The following is a 13,216-nucleotide window of genomic DNA, read 5'->3' on the forward strand; positions in this document are numbered from 1 at the left end:
TGAAATCAGGGAATGAGATGCCTCCTACCTTTTTTCTATTTTTAAGGAGTGCTTTGCTTATTTGGGGCTTCTTTCCATTCCAAATGAAACTGGAGATTACCTTTTCCATCTCCTTGAAGAATGGGATTGGTATTTTTATTGGGATTGCATTGAACGTGTAAATTGCCTTTGGTAGTATTGCCATTTTCACAATATTTAGTCTTCCTATCCATGAGCAAGATATATTCTTCCACTTCTCAAGGTCTCTTTTTGTTTCTTGTAGTAATGTTTTGTAATTTTCTTTGAATAGATCCTTTGTGTTTCTGGTTAAATTTACTCCCGAGTATTTAATCTTGTGATTCACTGTTGTGATGGGTGTTGTTTTTCTTAGTTCAGGCTCTGTATTCTCTTTGTCACTGTAGAGAAATCCAACTGATTTTTGTATGTTGATCTTGTATCCTGCTACTTTGCTGAATTGGTCAACTACTCTCACCTCTCATTCAACTCTCACCTCTCTTATTCAGTATTGCATTGGAAGTCTTAGCGATACCAATGAGACAAGAGAAGGAAATAAGAGGTATCCAAATTGGCAAAGAGGAGGTAAAATTATCTCTCCATGCACATGATATGATAGTATACCTAGAAAACCCTGAAGACTCAGCAAGAAAACTATTGGACGTAGTTGAGCAGACCCTATTTTTAAGTTACAGCCTCAGGAACCAGGTGGGGAATCAGCACACAGCAGTGCCGACTCCCTGGCACTGGGCTTTGAGTCAGAGCGTAAACACAGCTTTGATCTGATCTAAACAAGCCGCCACCATTGAGTCCGCTTCCACTTACATGGATCCCGTAGCACAGAGCACGTCGCTCTTATGGAAGCAGCCTGCTTCATCTTCTCCCAGCACAGAGGATGGTGAGTTCAAACCACCAACCTTCTCCTAGCATCAGAATGCTTTCACCACCGTGGCACCAGGGCTCCTTTTACATGCCTCGTACCTCGCTTTGCTGCCATCCTTGCTCTGCTGGGCTGTGCGGACCTGGACCTGCTGTGTCTCTGAGGTTTGCTGTCTTAGAAACCAGTCCTGAGGAGGATCCCAGAGATTGTGAGAACCTTCAGAGGAGAGTTCTGGGCTTGGCTGTGCATCCAGCAGGCCTCAGGGCTGGTGCTAGACCCCATCACATGGGGACACAGGGTCCAGGAGGCGTGTGGCTGGCTCAGCTACCTGTTTGCTCTGGAGACATGCTGACTTGACTCCCTAATGCCAGCGTGAGAAGCCCCGTCCGTGGTGCCGGTGAAGGGCACCCTCCCTTGGTTTTTCTCCCTGGAATGTTGACTGCTATGCTGGTCGCCACGGGAGAGGATTTCAACACCCAAAGGCCTTCAGGACAGCAGGGGAAACAAGGACATTGTCGTGACATTCTGGAGCCTGATTTTTATCATTCTGAACGTTTCTGCTGGTAGAAATACTGAAGGAGGCTTTGCTTGGCAGGTTGGGGTGTGTATCCCCACATCCTGACGGGGACGAGAGGGGTGGGGGTGGGGGGAAGACACAGCCACAGTTCCCTTTAAGGGCACAGGGATGTTGAGGCATCAATACTGTGCTTTTTAACAAAGTTACTGTGATTCGAGTGAAAGTTTACAAAGCTTGTGATTTTTTTCCTTCATGCACATTTTGTTCATAATGCCAGTTGCAAAACACAAAGGCTCATTGCCTTACAATGGAATCGAATAGATCATCCCCTCCATTATCTTTCCCACCAGTGACCCTAATCAGTGATAGTCTCTCTCAAACTCATTGCCATAAAATCAGGACTGACTCACAGCTGACCGTCACGTGGGGTTTTATAGACTGTAAATCACACGAGAGATTGACCATCTGTCTCAGACGGAGCAGCTGGTGGATTTGAACTGCCCACCTTAGGGTTGGCAACACAATTCCCTGCCAACCAAGCCATCAGAACGTCCTTTAATAAATTATTGTTGTCTACTAATTAATTTTTTATACCTGCCTCTTTTCCCTCCTTGGCAACATACTAGAATGAGTCTCTATGTAAATAATTTTCTGACTTTTTATAGAAATGGTCTCATATAATATTTGTCCCTTAATGACTGACTTAGTTCACTCAGCACAGTGCCCTCCAGCCTCATCCATGGTGTATGGTGTCTCAATAATCCTTCCTGGGGTTTCAGTGTTGCATAGTACTCCATGTGCCACAGTTTTGCTATCCATTGGTTGGTGTGCACTTGGCTTGTTTCCATCTCTTTGCTTTTGTGAATAAGCTGCAATAAACATGGATGTCATGTATCTATTGGTGTTGAAACTCTTATTTCCTTAGTGTATGTATATGTGTGTATATCTATGTGTCTGTCTATCTATCTATCTATCTATCTATCTATCTATCTATCTATATTTCAAATGGTATTTCTCTTTTTATCTTTTTAAGGAAATGCCAACCTGCTTTCTACAGTGACTGCCCAATTTTACCTCCTCACTGGCAGTGTCTGAAAGTGCCAATCTCTCCACACCCTGGTCAACATTTACTGTTTACGGTTTCATTGAGCTTTGCTCTGTTGCTGTGGTGAGATGTTATCTAATTGTTGTTTTGATCTGTATCTCTACAACAGCTCTTGGGAATTTCTTTATGAGCTTGCTGACCATCTGAATGTCTTCTTTGGAGAAATGGCAATTCATGTCCTCTGCCATTTTGTGTGTGTCTTTTTTGTTAAGGTGTTTGGCTGTTCTCTAAATTTTAAATATGAACCTTTGTCAGCCCATTGTCCAATACTTCCCCAATCTGTAGGTTCTCTTCTTACCCTTTAGCAGAAATAGCGTCGATGCACGTAAGAATTTCACTGTAGGAAGATCTTCACACAGCTTGCCCTCCCCTGCCTTCCATTGATAAGTGTGCATCCGTTTCCTCATGACTTGAGGCTCAAAGATTATCGGAATAAAAATTTGTTCATTAACAGGACTCATTTGCTTTGTCTGTTCCCATTAATTTCCCAACCAACTAGATGTCCCAAGAGGGCAGACTTCTTCTCAGGAGCTGAGGTGCCGGGACCCAACAAGCCCTTGTGCTGCAGCAGTTAAGCATTTGACTGCTGAAGGGTCAGCAGTTTGAACCCACCAGGGCCTCTAGGATAGGAAAATGTGGCAGTCTGTGTCCGTAAATGTTCCAGCCTTGGAAAACCTCTGGAGCGATCCTGCCTGTCCTGTGGGGTTGTTGCAAGTAGTAGTCAACGCGATGGCAGAGTGTGTGCTGTTTTGGCAGGAGCTTAAGCCATCAGACAGGGTGAAATATGGCAGCTGCATAAGGACTAATCCTACCTTATTGCTGTGAACTGGGATCGCCTCTGTGGTGCCAGGCTTGGTATGGCTGTTTCTGGTTGTAAGGACCCCTGGTATTGCAATGATTAAACACTTATATTAACTCCAGAGTGCTGAAAAGCAACAATGTCAGTCTAGAGACTAAGGTGTGCCTAATCTAGGCCATGGTCTTTGCAATTACTTGCTATACTTCAGAGAGCTGAATCATGACTAAAGATTCAAGAAGATCATGACTAAAGACAGAAGAAGAACCAATTTATGGTGCTGGAGGAGTCTTGAACATACCATGGACTGCCAAGAAAACAAATAGGTCTGTCTAGGAGAGGGTGAAAACAAGTTTCTCCTTGGAGACTAGGATTTTGAAGCTCCGTTTCACATACTTTGGGCACGTGGCCAGGAGGGACCAGTCCTTGGAGAAGGAAACCATGCTTGAGGGTGGAGGGACAGCACAGGAGAGGAAGACCCCAGATGAGATGGGTTGATACAGTAACCGGGGTAATGGGGGTAGATGTGTCGGAGTTGGTGAGAAAGGCTTAGGACAGTGTGGGCTTCAGAGCTGCAGTACAGAGGGTCGTTATGGGTCACAAGTGACTCAATAGCTCATAATAACAACAACATGTTGACTGAAAGCTTAACATTCCAAACTACCAGCTGGTTTCAGGTAGAAGGGTGAGGCAGCTGGATTCCACAAAGGTGCAGCCTGGGAACCCCAGGTGCCAGCTCTGCTCTGTCCTAAGTGATAGCTGTGAGTCAGATGGCTGCAATGGCTCACATCGACAGCCAGTCACATCCTGGACACGCCGTGCTGTGTTGGGAGGTCCAAAACGAGGCTGCGCTGTCTCCACCTCAGCGTCCCCCCTCTGCCTGAGCGTCCCTCCTCCGCCTCAGCGTCCCCCCCTCCACCTCAGCATCCACCCAGAGGCGGGGACCACACTGCCTCCCTCCACTCACTAGCTGAGATGAGACATTCAGAATAACTGTAGGAGATATTTGAAAAGACAAGTTCCGATTTCGCTCCACCACTAGACAAACTTTGCTAAAATTGTGTCTAGACAGTCTAGCACAACCTCACCTCCTAGGAAAAGGTTGATGGTTTTAAAATACTTTGCAGTTACATGACAGCTGCCTCTTAAAGGCAAAGGTCTTGGTGGAAAGTGGAGGAAACGCTCGCTCACTGCCCTTGGGAACTGCCCAGTGAGCTCCGCTGAAGGCCACCACCTCTTCACGTGACAAGGGAGGCTGTCAGCATAAAGACCACTCCCATCTTTTTAGTACCTGCTCAAGAGAGATTCCTGGGAGGAGCAGACGGTTTATACTCGATCTCTAACCCAAGCGTTGGTGCTTTGAACTGACCCAGCGTTGGGGAAGGAAGGCATGAGGATCAGTTTCTGCAGATTAGAGCCTGGAAAACCCCCAGAGCCTGCTCTCATGGGTGGAGTCCCTGAGTGGTGCAAATGACTGACATGAAGAGCTTGTGCTTAGAAGCCACCCAGGCACACCTCACACGGTGCCCTCAGGTCCCAGGGGCACCTTGGAATCTGCTTCCCCTGCGGAGGAGGAGCTGTGCTCTGTCATGATCAGAGTGCGCGCTGAGGGGGAGGGTGGGATGGGTGCTGCTGGGGGGGACAGCGTGCTGTCCCGCTGATGGAGAAGGTGGAGGGTTGAACCCACCTTAGGCCCCTCTAGGGGATCCGACAGCGTCTTCTGAAGAGGTTTTCAGAGATAACCTGAAGTCTGTGCCTCTCTGGCCACTGCAGTCCACCACTGGGAGAGGGATGGACAATCTCCTCGTGTGTGCTTTGCAGCCTCAGAAATCCACTGGAGGGTCAGCTCGGAGCTAGTGCCATCCCAATGACGGTGAGTTTGAATCTTTTTGATAGACACCTTGGAAGAAGGGCCTGGCTACTTCTTAAAGACAACCTGCAAACCTTGTGAGTGCAGCTCTGGCACACGGACGGGGTTGCCATGAGCCAGGAGCGAAGGATGGCAGTCTGTTTGGTCAGTGACCTCCTGTCCGGTGACTCTCAGGCTCCACACTTCTACTCTCCCTCCTGCATCTCTGTTCATGCTGAGCGCGGCAGTTCTCAGACCACTTCTAACACGAGACCTCCTGACCCTCTGACTCGGGGTTCCAACACTGTGCCACCTGTTTCCAGCACTGTGTGTCCGATGGGCTCTGTGTTCCTTCTGGTGGGACCTTTGCGGCCTGGAGTCCTCACACAGACAGACAGCGGGGGCTGGGAGGGTCTCTGATGCAGAGAAGTAGGGCTCAGGTGAGGATCTGTGAGTGCCCTTTGCCCAGAGTGCGGGGGCTCCACCCAGCAGACCTCAGAGCCAGCCGGTCCAGCTCCAGCCCCCTGCAATCACGTGACTAGAGAGGCCCCACAGTGTGTATGTCTCCCAGTGCATCTCAGGGTGTGTCTACACTGCATGGAGCCTGTTAGGGATTTAGGAGCGTGTTGACTAATTCTGAAATATTATGGGAATGACTTAAAAGGATTTGAGACACAAAGTGAATACTTTGGAAAAAAATGGGGCTGTTTGGCTTGTCTATGCAGGTCTGTTACAGACTTAAAATTAAAAATACCGTGAAGGGAAAGATGCAGTGGGGATCTGGGAAGACAGGGCAATGGGGGCAGAGCTCAATGGTGATTAATGTTCTAAATGACAGTGAATGGAATGATTGTATGAAATGGTGTGAGTGAAGCACAGTGTGAACACAGTGCATACGAGCTTTATAAACAAACTAATATAAAAATAATGTTTTAACTTATAAAACGAGCCCCACGAAGTGCAGTAAGCCATGAAGATCTATAATCTTTGTCTCCTTTTTATCTTCCCTTCTGTCAGAAAAGATCATCCGAGCTGCGTTTTAGAGGGTGGGCAGGCTGGAGCCGGGAGGCTGCTATCTCCCTGCCTGAGGTCACCTGTTGGGGTGAGAGTGAGGAGACCCACCATTCCAGCCTCCTGTTCCTCGGCGGTCCTCACAGTCTGCACAGGGTGTAGCCCACGTGGCGTGCGGCCACCTTGCTGAGGGTTATTCTCTGTTTCAGTGACCCTCCGCTTTCCCTGACATGATGCCCTTCTCTGAGGGCTGACCCATCCTGACAACATGGCCAAAGTTTGTGAGGCTGAGTCTCCCTGTCCAGGCCTCTTTGGAAACCCATGCACTTTCCATAATCTTTGACAACACCACAAGTTGAAGGCATGATTTCTTAATGTATCTTCTTTGTTTAGTGTCCAACTTCCACATGATACAAAGGGATTACAGATACCATGACTGGGATCAGGTGTGCCTAGTCGTGTGTGTGTGTGTGTGTGTGTGTACGTGCGTGCGTGCCATCAGATCGGATCGGACTGGTACAGGAGAATTTGTCCCTTCTTCTCCAGCAGAGCCTCTGGTGGACTCGAACCCCGCACCTCTGGGTTTGCAGTGCAGCTTCTTGCCACTAGGTCTCTAGAGCTTCCTGCACCTAGTCTTTAAATTCATATCCTTGCTTGTTAGTGCTTTGAAAGGGGGCTTGGCAGCAGATTTCCCTGGTGTTACAAGTCTTTTGATATTTTGACTGCTGTTACCAGGGGTAGTGATTGTTGATCCAAGTAAAATGAAATAGTCAACAACTTCATTCTTTTCTCTATTTTCTAATGCTGCATGTTGGCCTAGCTGGAAGGATTTTTCTCTCCTTGATACTGACGTGTGATCTGTAGTGAAGGCTGCAGTCTTCGATCCTATGCAGGTGGTGGTGTTGCTTTGTGCCATCAAGTTGACTGCAGCTCACAGGGACTCTGTGTTCTTTCTTGAGCCAATCTCACTGTCTCTGACACACCTACCCTCATTATCCATGTTCTTGTTATGTGTCGTCGAGTCACTTGCGACTGTGGATCATAACAAACTGTGGCTGACTCTGAGAAGAATGGGAATCCCAGAATGCTTGATTGTGCTAATGTGAAACCTATACATGGACCAAGAGGCAGTCGTCAGAACAGAGCAAGGAAACACTGCATGGTTCAAACTTGGGAAGGGCGTACCCCAGGGATGTGTCCTGTCTCCATACCCTTTCAATCTGTATGCAGAGCAGATTATCCGGGAGGCGGGGCTCTGTGAGGAGAAGCGTGGGGTCATTATCCATATTCACAAATAATGTGTCAACCCGCCTCATCCAGAGTCTTCCTCTCCTGCACCGTCCCTCGACCCTTCCAAGCATGATGTCTGTCTGCAAAGGCTGGTCCCTCCCAGCTACATACCCAATGTGAGGTGGAATCTCAGAATCCTTGCCTCAAAATCTTGTTCAGAAAGTGTATTATATTTTCATCACTCTGTGCAAGGGAGGTTGTGTCATTAACATAATGCAGGCTGTGAAGGAGTCTTCCTCCAATCCTTCTTCATCAAGTCCAGTTTTTTGGCTGATTTGTCCAGCGAACACATTGAACAGGCCTGGAAGGAGGCTATAACCCCGATGCACGCCTTTTCTGACTCTAAACCACACAGTGTTCCCTTTCTCTGTTTGATAGGAAATGGACATGGACTTGGCACAAGGCTTGATAATCCAGGGCCGACCCTTGACAGCAGCCCGGTCTGCCGCTGGTTGCAGGGATCATGCAGGATCGGCAGCATTCCTGTCTGTGATGCTTGGTGATTCCGTGTGTTGAGAGCAGACGCAGGACTCACAGCAGCTGCGTGCACAGCGGGACCCAGCGGGCTTTGCAGTGAGATGTGCCGCCCTGGCTGCCTTGGCCTCTGCCGTTTCCTCTCATAAAGCTTTCAGAGCATTGCATACTGACGCTGAGCCTCAGTTTCCCAATCTATGAAGTGGGGATACCAGAACATCCCTCACAGACTATGGAAGAGATTTGGGACTGTCCTCGGGGTAGAGTATAGCAGGTGCTCTGTGACTGTCTGTTTAGTAGCAAGGGTGTGGTGGTGGTGGTGTTATTTTTGTTGTTGTTGTTCAGGGGCTGTTGAGTCAATGCTGATTCACAGTGACCCCACCTACAGCAGAACAAAGCACTGCTCGGTGCTAATAACCCAAGAGCATTATAAGCTGGGGAGCTGGGTGGTCGCTGGGGGGTGCTGACTGTGGAGAGGAGGTGAAGTGATGGATGGCTGAAGATGATTAATCAATCACTCACTTAGGACTAACTGTTGAGTGTTGTTGTTATTGTTGTGGGCCATTGAGTTACAAAGGTTCAGAGCTGACCCTCCAGCGGCCTTTCAGAGGCAGTCAGTTGCACAGGAGGAGACTGCCTGCCCTTCTCCTGTGGAGCAGCAGATGGATTTGAACCGGGTGCAATTAGGATTGCAGGGCAGCTTCTTACCACTGGACCCCCCAGAGTCCCAAGTGTTGAATAATGAGGTGAGAATGTCGGGGTGTCCTCAGGTGCTGTTGTTGGGCTCCGGCTGGCGAGGACCCCGTGTGTGGCAGAGGGAGACACTGCCCAGCCCCACACGTCATGTCTGGGTCTCTGGTTACAGCCACTGCACTGCCCCCCGCCCATGATGGGTCTTGCACTTTTCACGGATCTCAAGTCACACTGTTGTCAGTCATTTCATGTGCACGTCCCAGCTAGACAACTGGGAAGGAAGACTGAAGAGGAGTCAGTGTCTTTCAAGTGTGGTGTTGGGGACGGGTGCTGACCATGGATGGCCAGAAAAGAACAGGTCTTGGAAGCAGGGCAGCCGGAGCGTTCCTGAGAGGCTTCTTCTCACGCGCGTGGCTGTCAGGAAGGGCCGGTCTCTGGGGAAGGTCATCATACTTGGAAAATGGAGGGTCAGAGAAGCAAAGGAAGGCCCTCAACAAACGGGCGGCCCGTGGCTGCAGCAGGGGCTCAGGCCCCAGGGTCAGAGGACGGTGAAGGCCTGGTGGGGTGTTGCCCCGTGTAGCTCTGGTCACTATGAGCCCAGCTGCACCTCCCAACTGTACCGGCTCAGATTAAAGCACAGCAGTTGCACTGTCCACTTTGCAGGCATCAAAGCAGGTCTCACACGGAATCTGCGGCTGGCGCTCTGCCCTGTGGACCAGTAATTAGGATCCAATCTCAAGGCCATGCTCTGCCTGTCCACGTGCTGTCACTAAGCTGTCTTCTAGGGATGCATCTGCAAATCAGCACTAATGAGGTCCGGAGGTGTCACCACTCAACAGGGGTCCTCAGGCCTGTCCTCCACCAGTGACAGTGGCAGGCACCGCAGGCTGGCACTGGAGCCCGGCAGCCAGATGCCATCACGGCACGCATGGCCCAGTAGTGTGCCTGGCCTGGTCCATGGCTCTATCCCTGGCTCCTGGTCCCTGGCTCCAGCAAGACTGCCAGGAGGCTTTGCTGTGGCAAACACCACCCAGTCCATCCTCATCCCTGTCTCAGTGGCCTTGGAGCCAGGGAGGTGACACTTCCGGCTAGGCCCCAGGCATGAGGTTTGGCTTCCTAGTGAGACAGAGAAATGAGATGCTGGCTTGAGAGAACCTTGGGGACCCAAGATGCTACCTGTGGTCATCAGCAGGTGGTCCTCCTTGGGTTAATAAAATCATGTGACTGAGTCACATGACTACCAGCCTGTCTTTCAGCACAGCTGGGGCACTGGAATTGTCCTCTTCTTGGTCGGCGGTCCACCAGGCTTCCCTTAGCGCTGTCCCACTGGACGCCACAGTCACAATCATTGGCCTCTTTCAGTCCAAAAATTTTCATCATTAGAAGAATACTTATTCCACAAAGCAGGATCATATTTATGTTACTTATGGGGCCTCTAGAGGAGATAACTTCAGCTTCTGAAAGTTTCTATGCCATTAGTGTATTTCTTTTTTTCAGGACAGGAAGGAATGGGTGCAGAATCTGGAATGCACTGTGTTATATTTGTGTTGTTCTCATGGTGTTGTCTGTAGGAAGCTGCGCATCTCACGCAAAGTTGGTGTCTCCGATGGTTCAGCCCAGCAGCTGCTTGGGAGAAAGATGGGAAGTTTCCCCTGGGCCATTAAAAGCCTTGGGAACTCAGTGGAAGGCCAGCTGGGAGTTGGTTCCACCTCAACAGCAACACATTTGAGTTTTCTAGACATTTCAACACTAGCAGTACTGTTGTCGTTTGCCATCGGGTTGTAACCCACCCACAGCTGACTCTCCAGCAGGTTTTCAGAGGCTGTAAATTGCCCATCTTTCTCCCATAAAGCAGGTGGTGTATATGAACCGTGTGCCTTTAGTTTGGAAAGCGGCTCTTTACCATTAGGCCACCAGAGCTCCCAAAGAGGGGAGGGGTACTAGAAAGAGGGTTTGTTTACAGCACTAGGAAGATGTGTGTTCTCGTTAAACTTACTGTGTGTGCGTTCAATGAAGTGTCTTCTGATTCGTTAGGTTTTTAAAGGAAGTTGAAGGATTCACTGTGTTTGTTATGTGCTTAGCTGTCTGTTTATTCTGCTTCCCTCCTCACTCCCTCCCCCGCTTTGCCATTAAGTCAGAACCTGCTCTATAGCTGAAATTCGGTGCCTTTTTGAAAGCTATAAATCACACGGGAGAATGCCCGTCTCTCTCTAGGAGAGCTGCTGGTGAACTTGAACTTGCGGAGAAGCATCAGCCCTGGGTTAGCAGTGCAGCTCCCCGTGGACTGTGTGGTCAGACTACGTGTGCTTTCTTCTACTCTGAACCTGTGTTCTCCTTGTTCACCTGGGGCCCCTCAAGGGCTATCTGTTAAGAGCAGGTGGGGGCTGCAGGTAATAGAATCTTCCTCCACAAACAAGAAGGAGGAAGTATGGGGTCCTGGTTTCCTGACTTACTCCAGCTTTTTCCAAACGTGTTTTCTATCAGGATCACTGCTCGGGGCTTGTCTTTAAATGGACTTACTTGATTTTTACATGAGTCTATGTAGTTATTATGAAAATATTTTAATCCATGTTCTACATGGAAAAAGTCAGTATTACTTGATAAACATAAGTTCACCATACAAATCCCTTCAATTAAAAGACGCCACTGACATTCTAGCTCTGCTATGTAACTCTTGCCTGAGGCATGTTCTGTCTTGGTAAAAGCGTCTGAGATTGGCAGCAAGTGGAGTTTCTCTTTGATGAAATCAGGAAGGTTGAAGAAGAGGGGAAGCAGATGGATTTGCTCACTGGTTTATAAGGAGTTCACATTCCTAAGAGGAGCCCTGGTGGAGGTGTAGTTAAAGTATTACACTGAGCTGCCAGCTGCCAGCTTGGTCTAAGCCCACCTGCTGCTCCCTGGGAGAAAGCTGTGTGGTCGGGGTCACAGACTCAGGGGGAGTCCCGTGGTGTGGCCCTCCTCCCCCTGCAGGCTTGATGCGAGTCGGAATTTGCTGCGTTTGTTTGGTTTTGGCCACGTCTGTGTTGGAGAAGAGTACTGACTATCCCAGGGGCAGCCAGAGAGCTCTTAGAGGTGAGGGTGCTGGGACTGCATCTCCCATATGTGGGGCGTGTGGTCAGGAGGGCTAGTCCTGGGGAAAGGACAGAAAGAGAGGGAGACCCTCCGCACGACGGCGGACAGTACAGAGAGCTCGAGCATGAGGGACAGATGGCGAGGACACACCAGACAGGGCGACGCTCAGTCCTCAGCTCGAGCATGAGGGACAGACGGCGAGGACGGCACCAGACAGGGCGACACTCAGACCTGTCCTCCCCAGGGGCACCATGAGCTGTGTCCACCTGACAGCACCATCTAAACCGTCGTGAGAGTTCTGGCTCCCAGCGTGTTTGCCAGCTGAAGCTAATCCTGCCAGTCATGCCCATGTCCTCACTGTGTGTGTGCACATGCGCGTATGTGTGTGTACGTGTGTAGCAGAGGGAAACATTGCAGGGTTTTCTGAACGTCTTACATCTAAATACTCTGTTTGGGATGCACGGTGGTTGGCTTGTCCATTTCCCCATCTTAGAGGAAATAATTGGGACTTTGAGGGAGCTCTGATGGCCTCGTTGGTAAGGAGCTGTACTGCCAACTCAAATGCAGGTGGTTCGAATCCACCAGCGGCTGTAAAGGAGAAAGATGCACATTCTCCTCCTATGCCGTTTACAGCCTCTGAAACCCTGCTGGTGAGTCAACCGAGTCGTTCTGACTCCCTGTCACATAACAAGGAGCAGGAGCAGAGACTTTGGAGACCATCACCCCATCCTGCCCCGCCCCCTCCACTCTCCTTTAACGGAGGAGGGAGCCAAAGTGCTGAGGAGCCAGGTGACCCACTGTGCTGACTTTGCGGGGGGGTGGGGGGGTGGTATCTGACTCAGAAAGCCCTCCCCGTGCACAGTGCCCCCCTCCCCGGACTCCCCTGAGCTGCTCCCAGACCCAAGGGCTTGCTTTCTTCTCCTCCAGGCTGTGCTGAGTCCACTCATAGCCATCGCACTGAAGATATCCCAGATCCACGAGCGAACCGGCCGGAGGGGACCCACGGTCATCACCTGAACAGGTGGGCTGACTGCTGACCGGGAGTCCAGGAGCGCTCAGGGGATGCCGCCAGCCCGGATGCCACCCTGCTCTCTCTCTCTAGCCTTCTGTGACTTTGGGGAGAAACAAAAGCTGTTTTGCTGTTGGGGGGTGGGGGTTGGGTAAAGAAAGAGGCAGCTTGCCTCGACTGGTCTTGGGTCACTTCCTCCAGATGTAGGGGGCTTTGTTGTCTGTGACAGCAGTCACATCTGAAATCTACACTTCATCACACAAGGGATGTGCTGCTTGAGGGAGAGAGGAGGTGGGTGGGGAGGCTCTTTGTGGTGGCGGCTGGGTGGTGGCTGGGATACACAGAGGACAGTCTCCCAGGATTATTCCCCCCCCCCCCAGGATTATTTTGATCCCAAACCAAGGTCCCTCTGGAAAGGCCAGACAAGCTGCTCTCCCATTGAGAGGAGGGCTTGTCTTTTCATCCTAGGGCAGGTTTCCAATGGGGGAAGGTTCTAGAACTCCTGACTGCCCACTCCCCCACCATG

At 50.1% G+C, this 13,216-nt stretch overlaps 1 protein-coding gene across 1 annotated transcript in view; it reads left to right on the forward strand.

Annotated features, from left to right (window-relative positions):
• LOC102864789 (phosphoglucomutase-like protein 5-like) overlaps positions 1–12,698 on the forward strand; it is a 150,941-nt gene extending 138,243 nt beyond the window's left edge. Inside the window, exon 11 of the mRNA XM_006881328.1 lies at positions 12,609–12,698. Coding sequence (XP_006881390.1) covers positions 12,609–12,698 — 90 coding nt within the window. The remainder of the gene's footprint in view (positions 1–12,608) is intronic.
• The last annotated feature ends 518 nt before the right edge of the window (positions 12,699–13,216 follow it).

The sequence above is a fragment of the Elephantulus edwardii genome, unplaced genomic scaffold, assembly GCF_000299155.1.
Source record: "Elephantulus edwardii isolate Elephantulus edwardi_28Jun2011 unplaced genomic scaffold, EleEdw1.0 scaffold00014, whole genome shotgun sequence".
Lineage (NCBI taxonomy): Eukaryota > Metazoa > Chordata > Mammalia > Macroscelidea > Macroscelididae > Elephantulus > Elephantulus edwardii.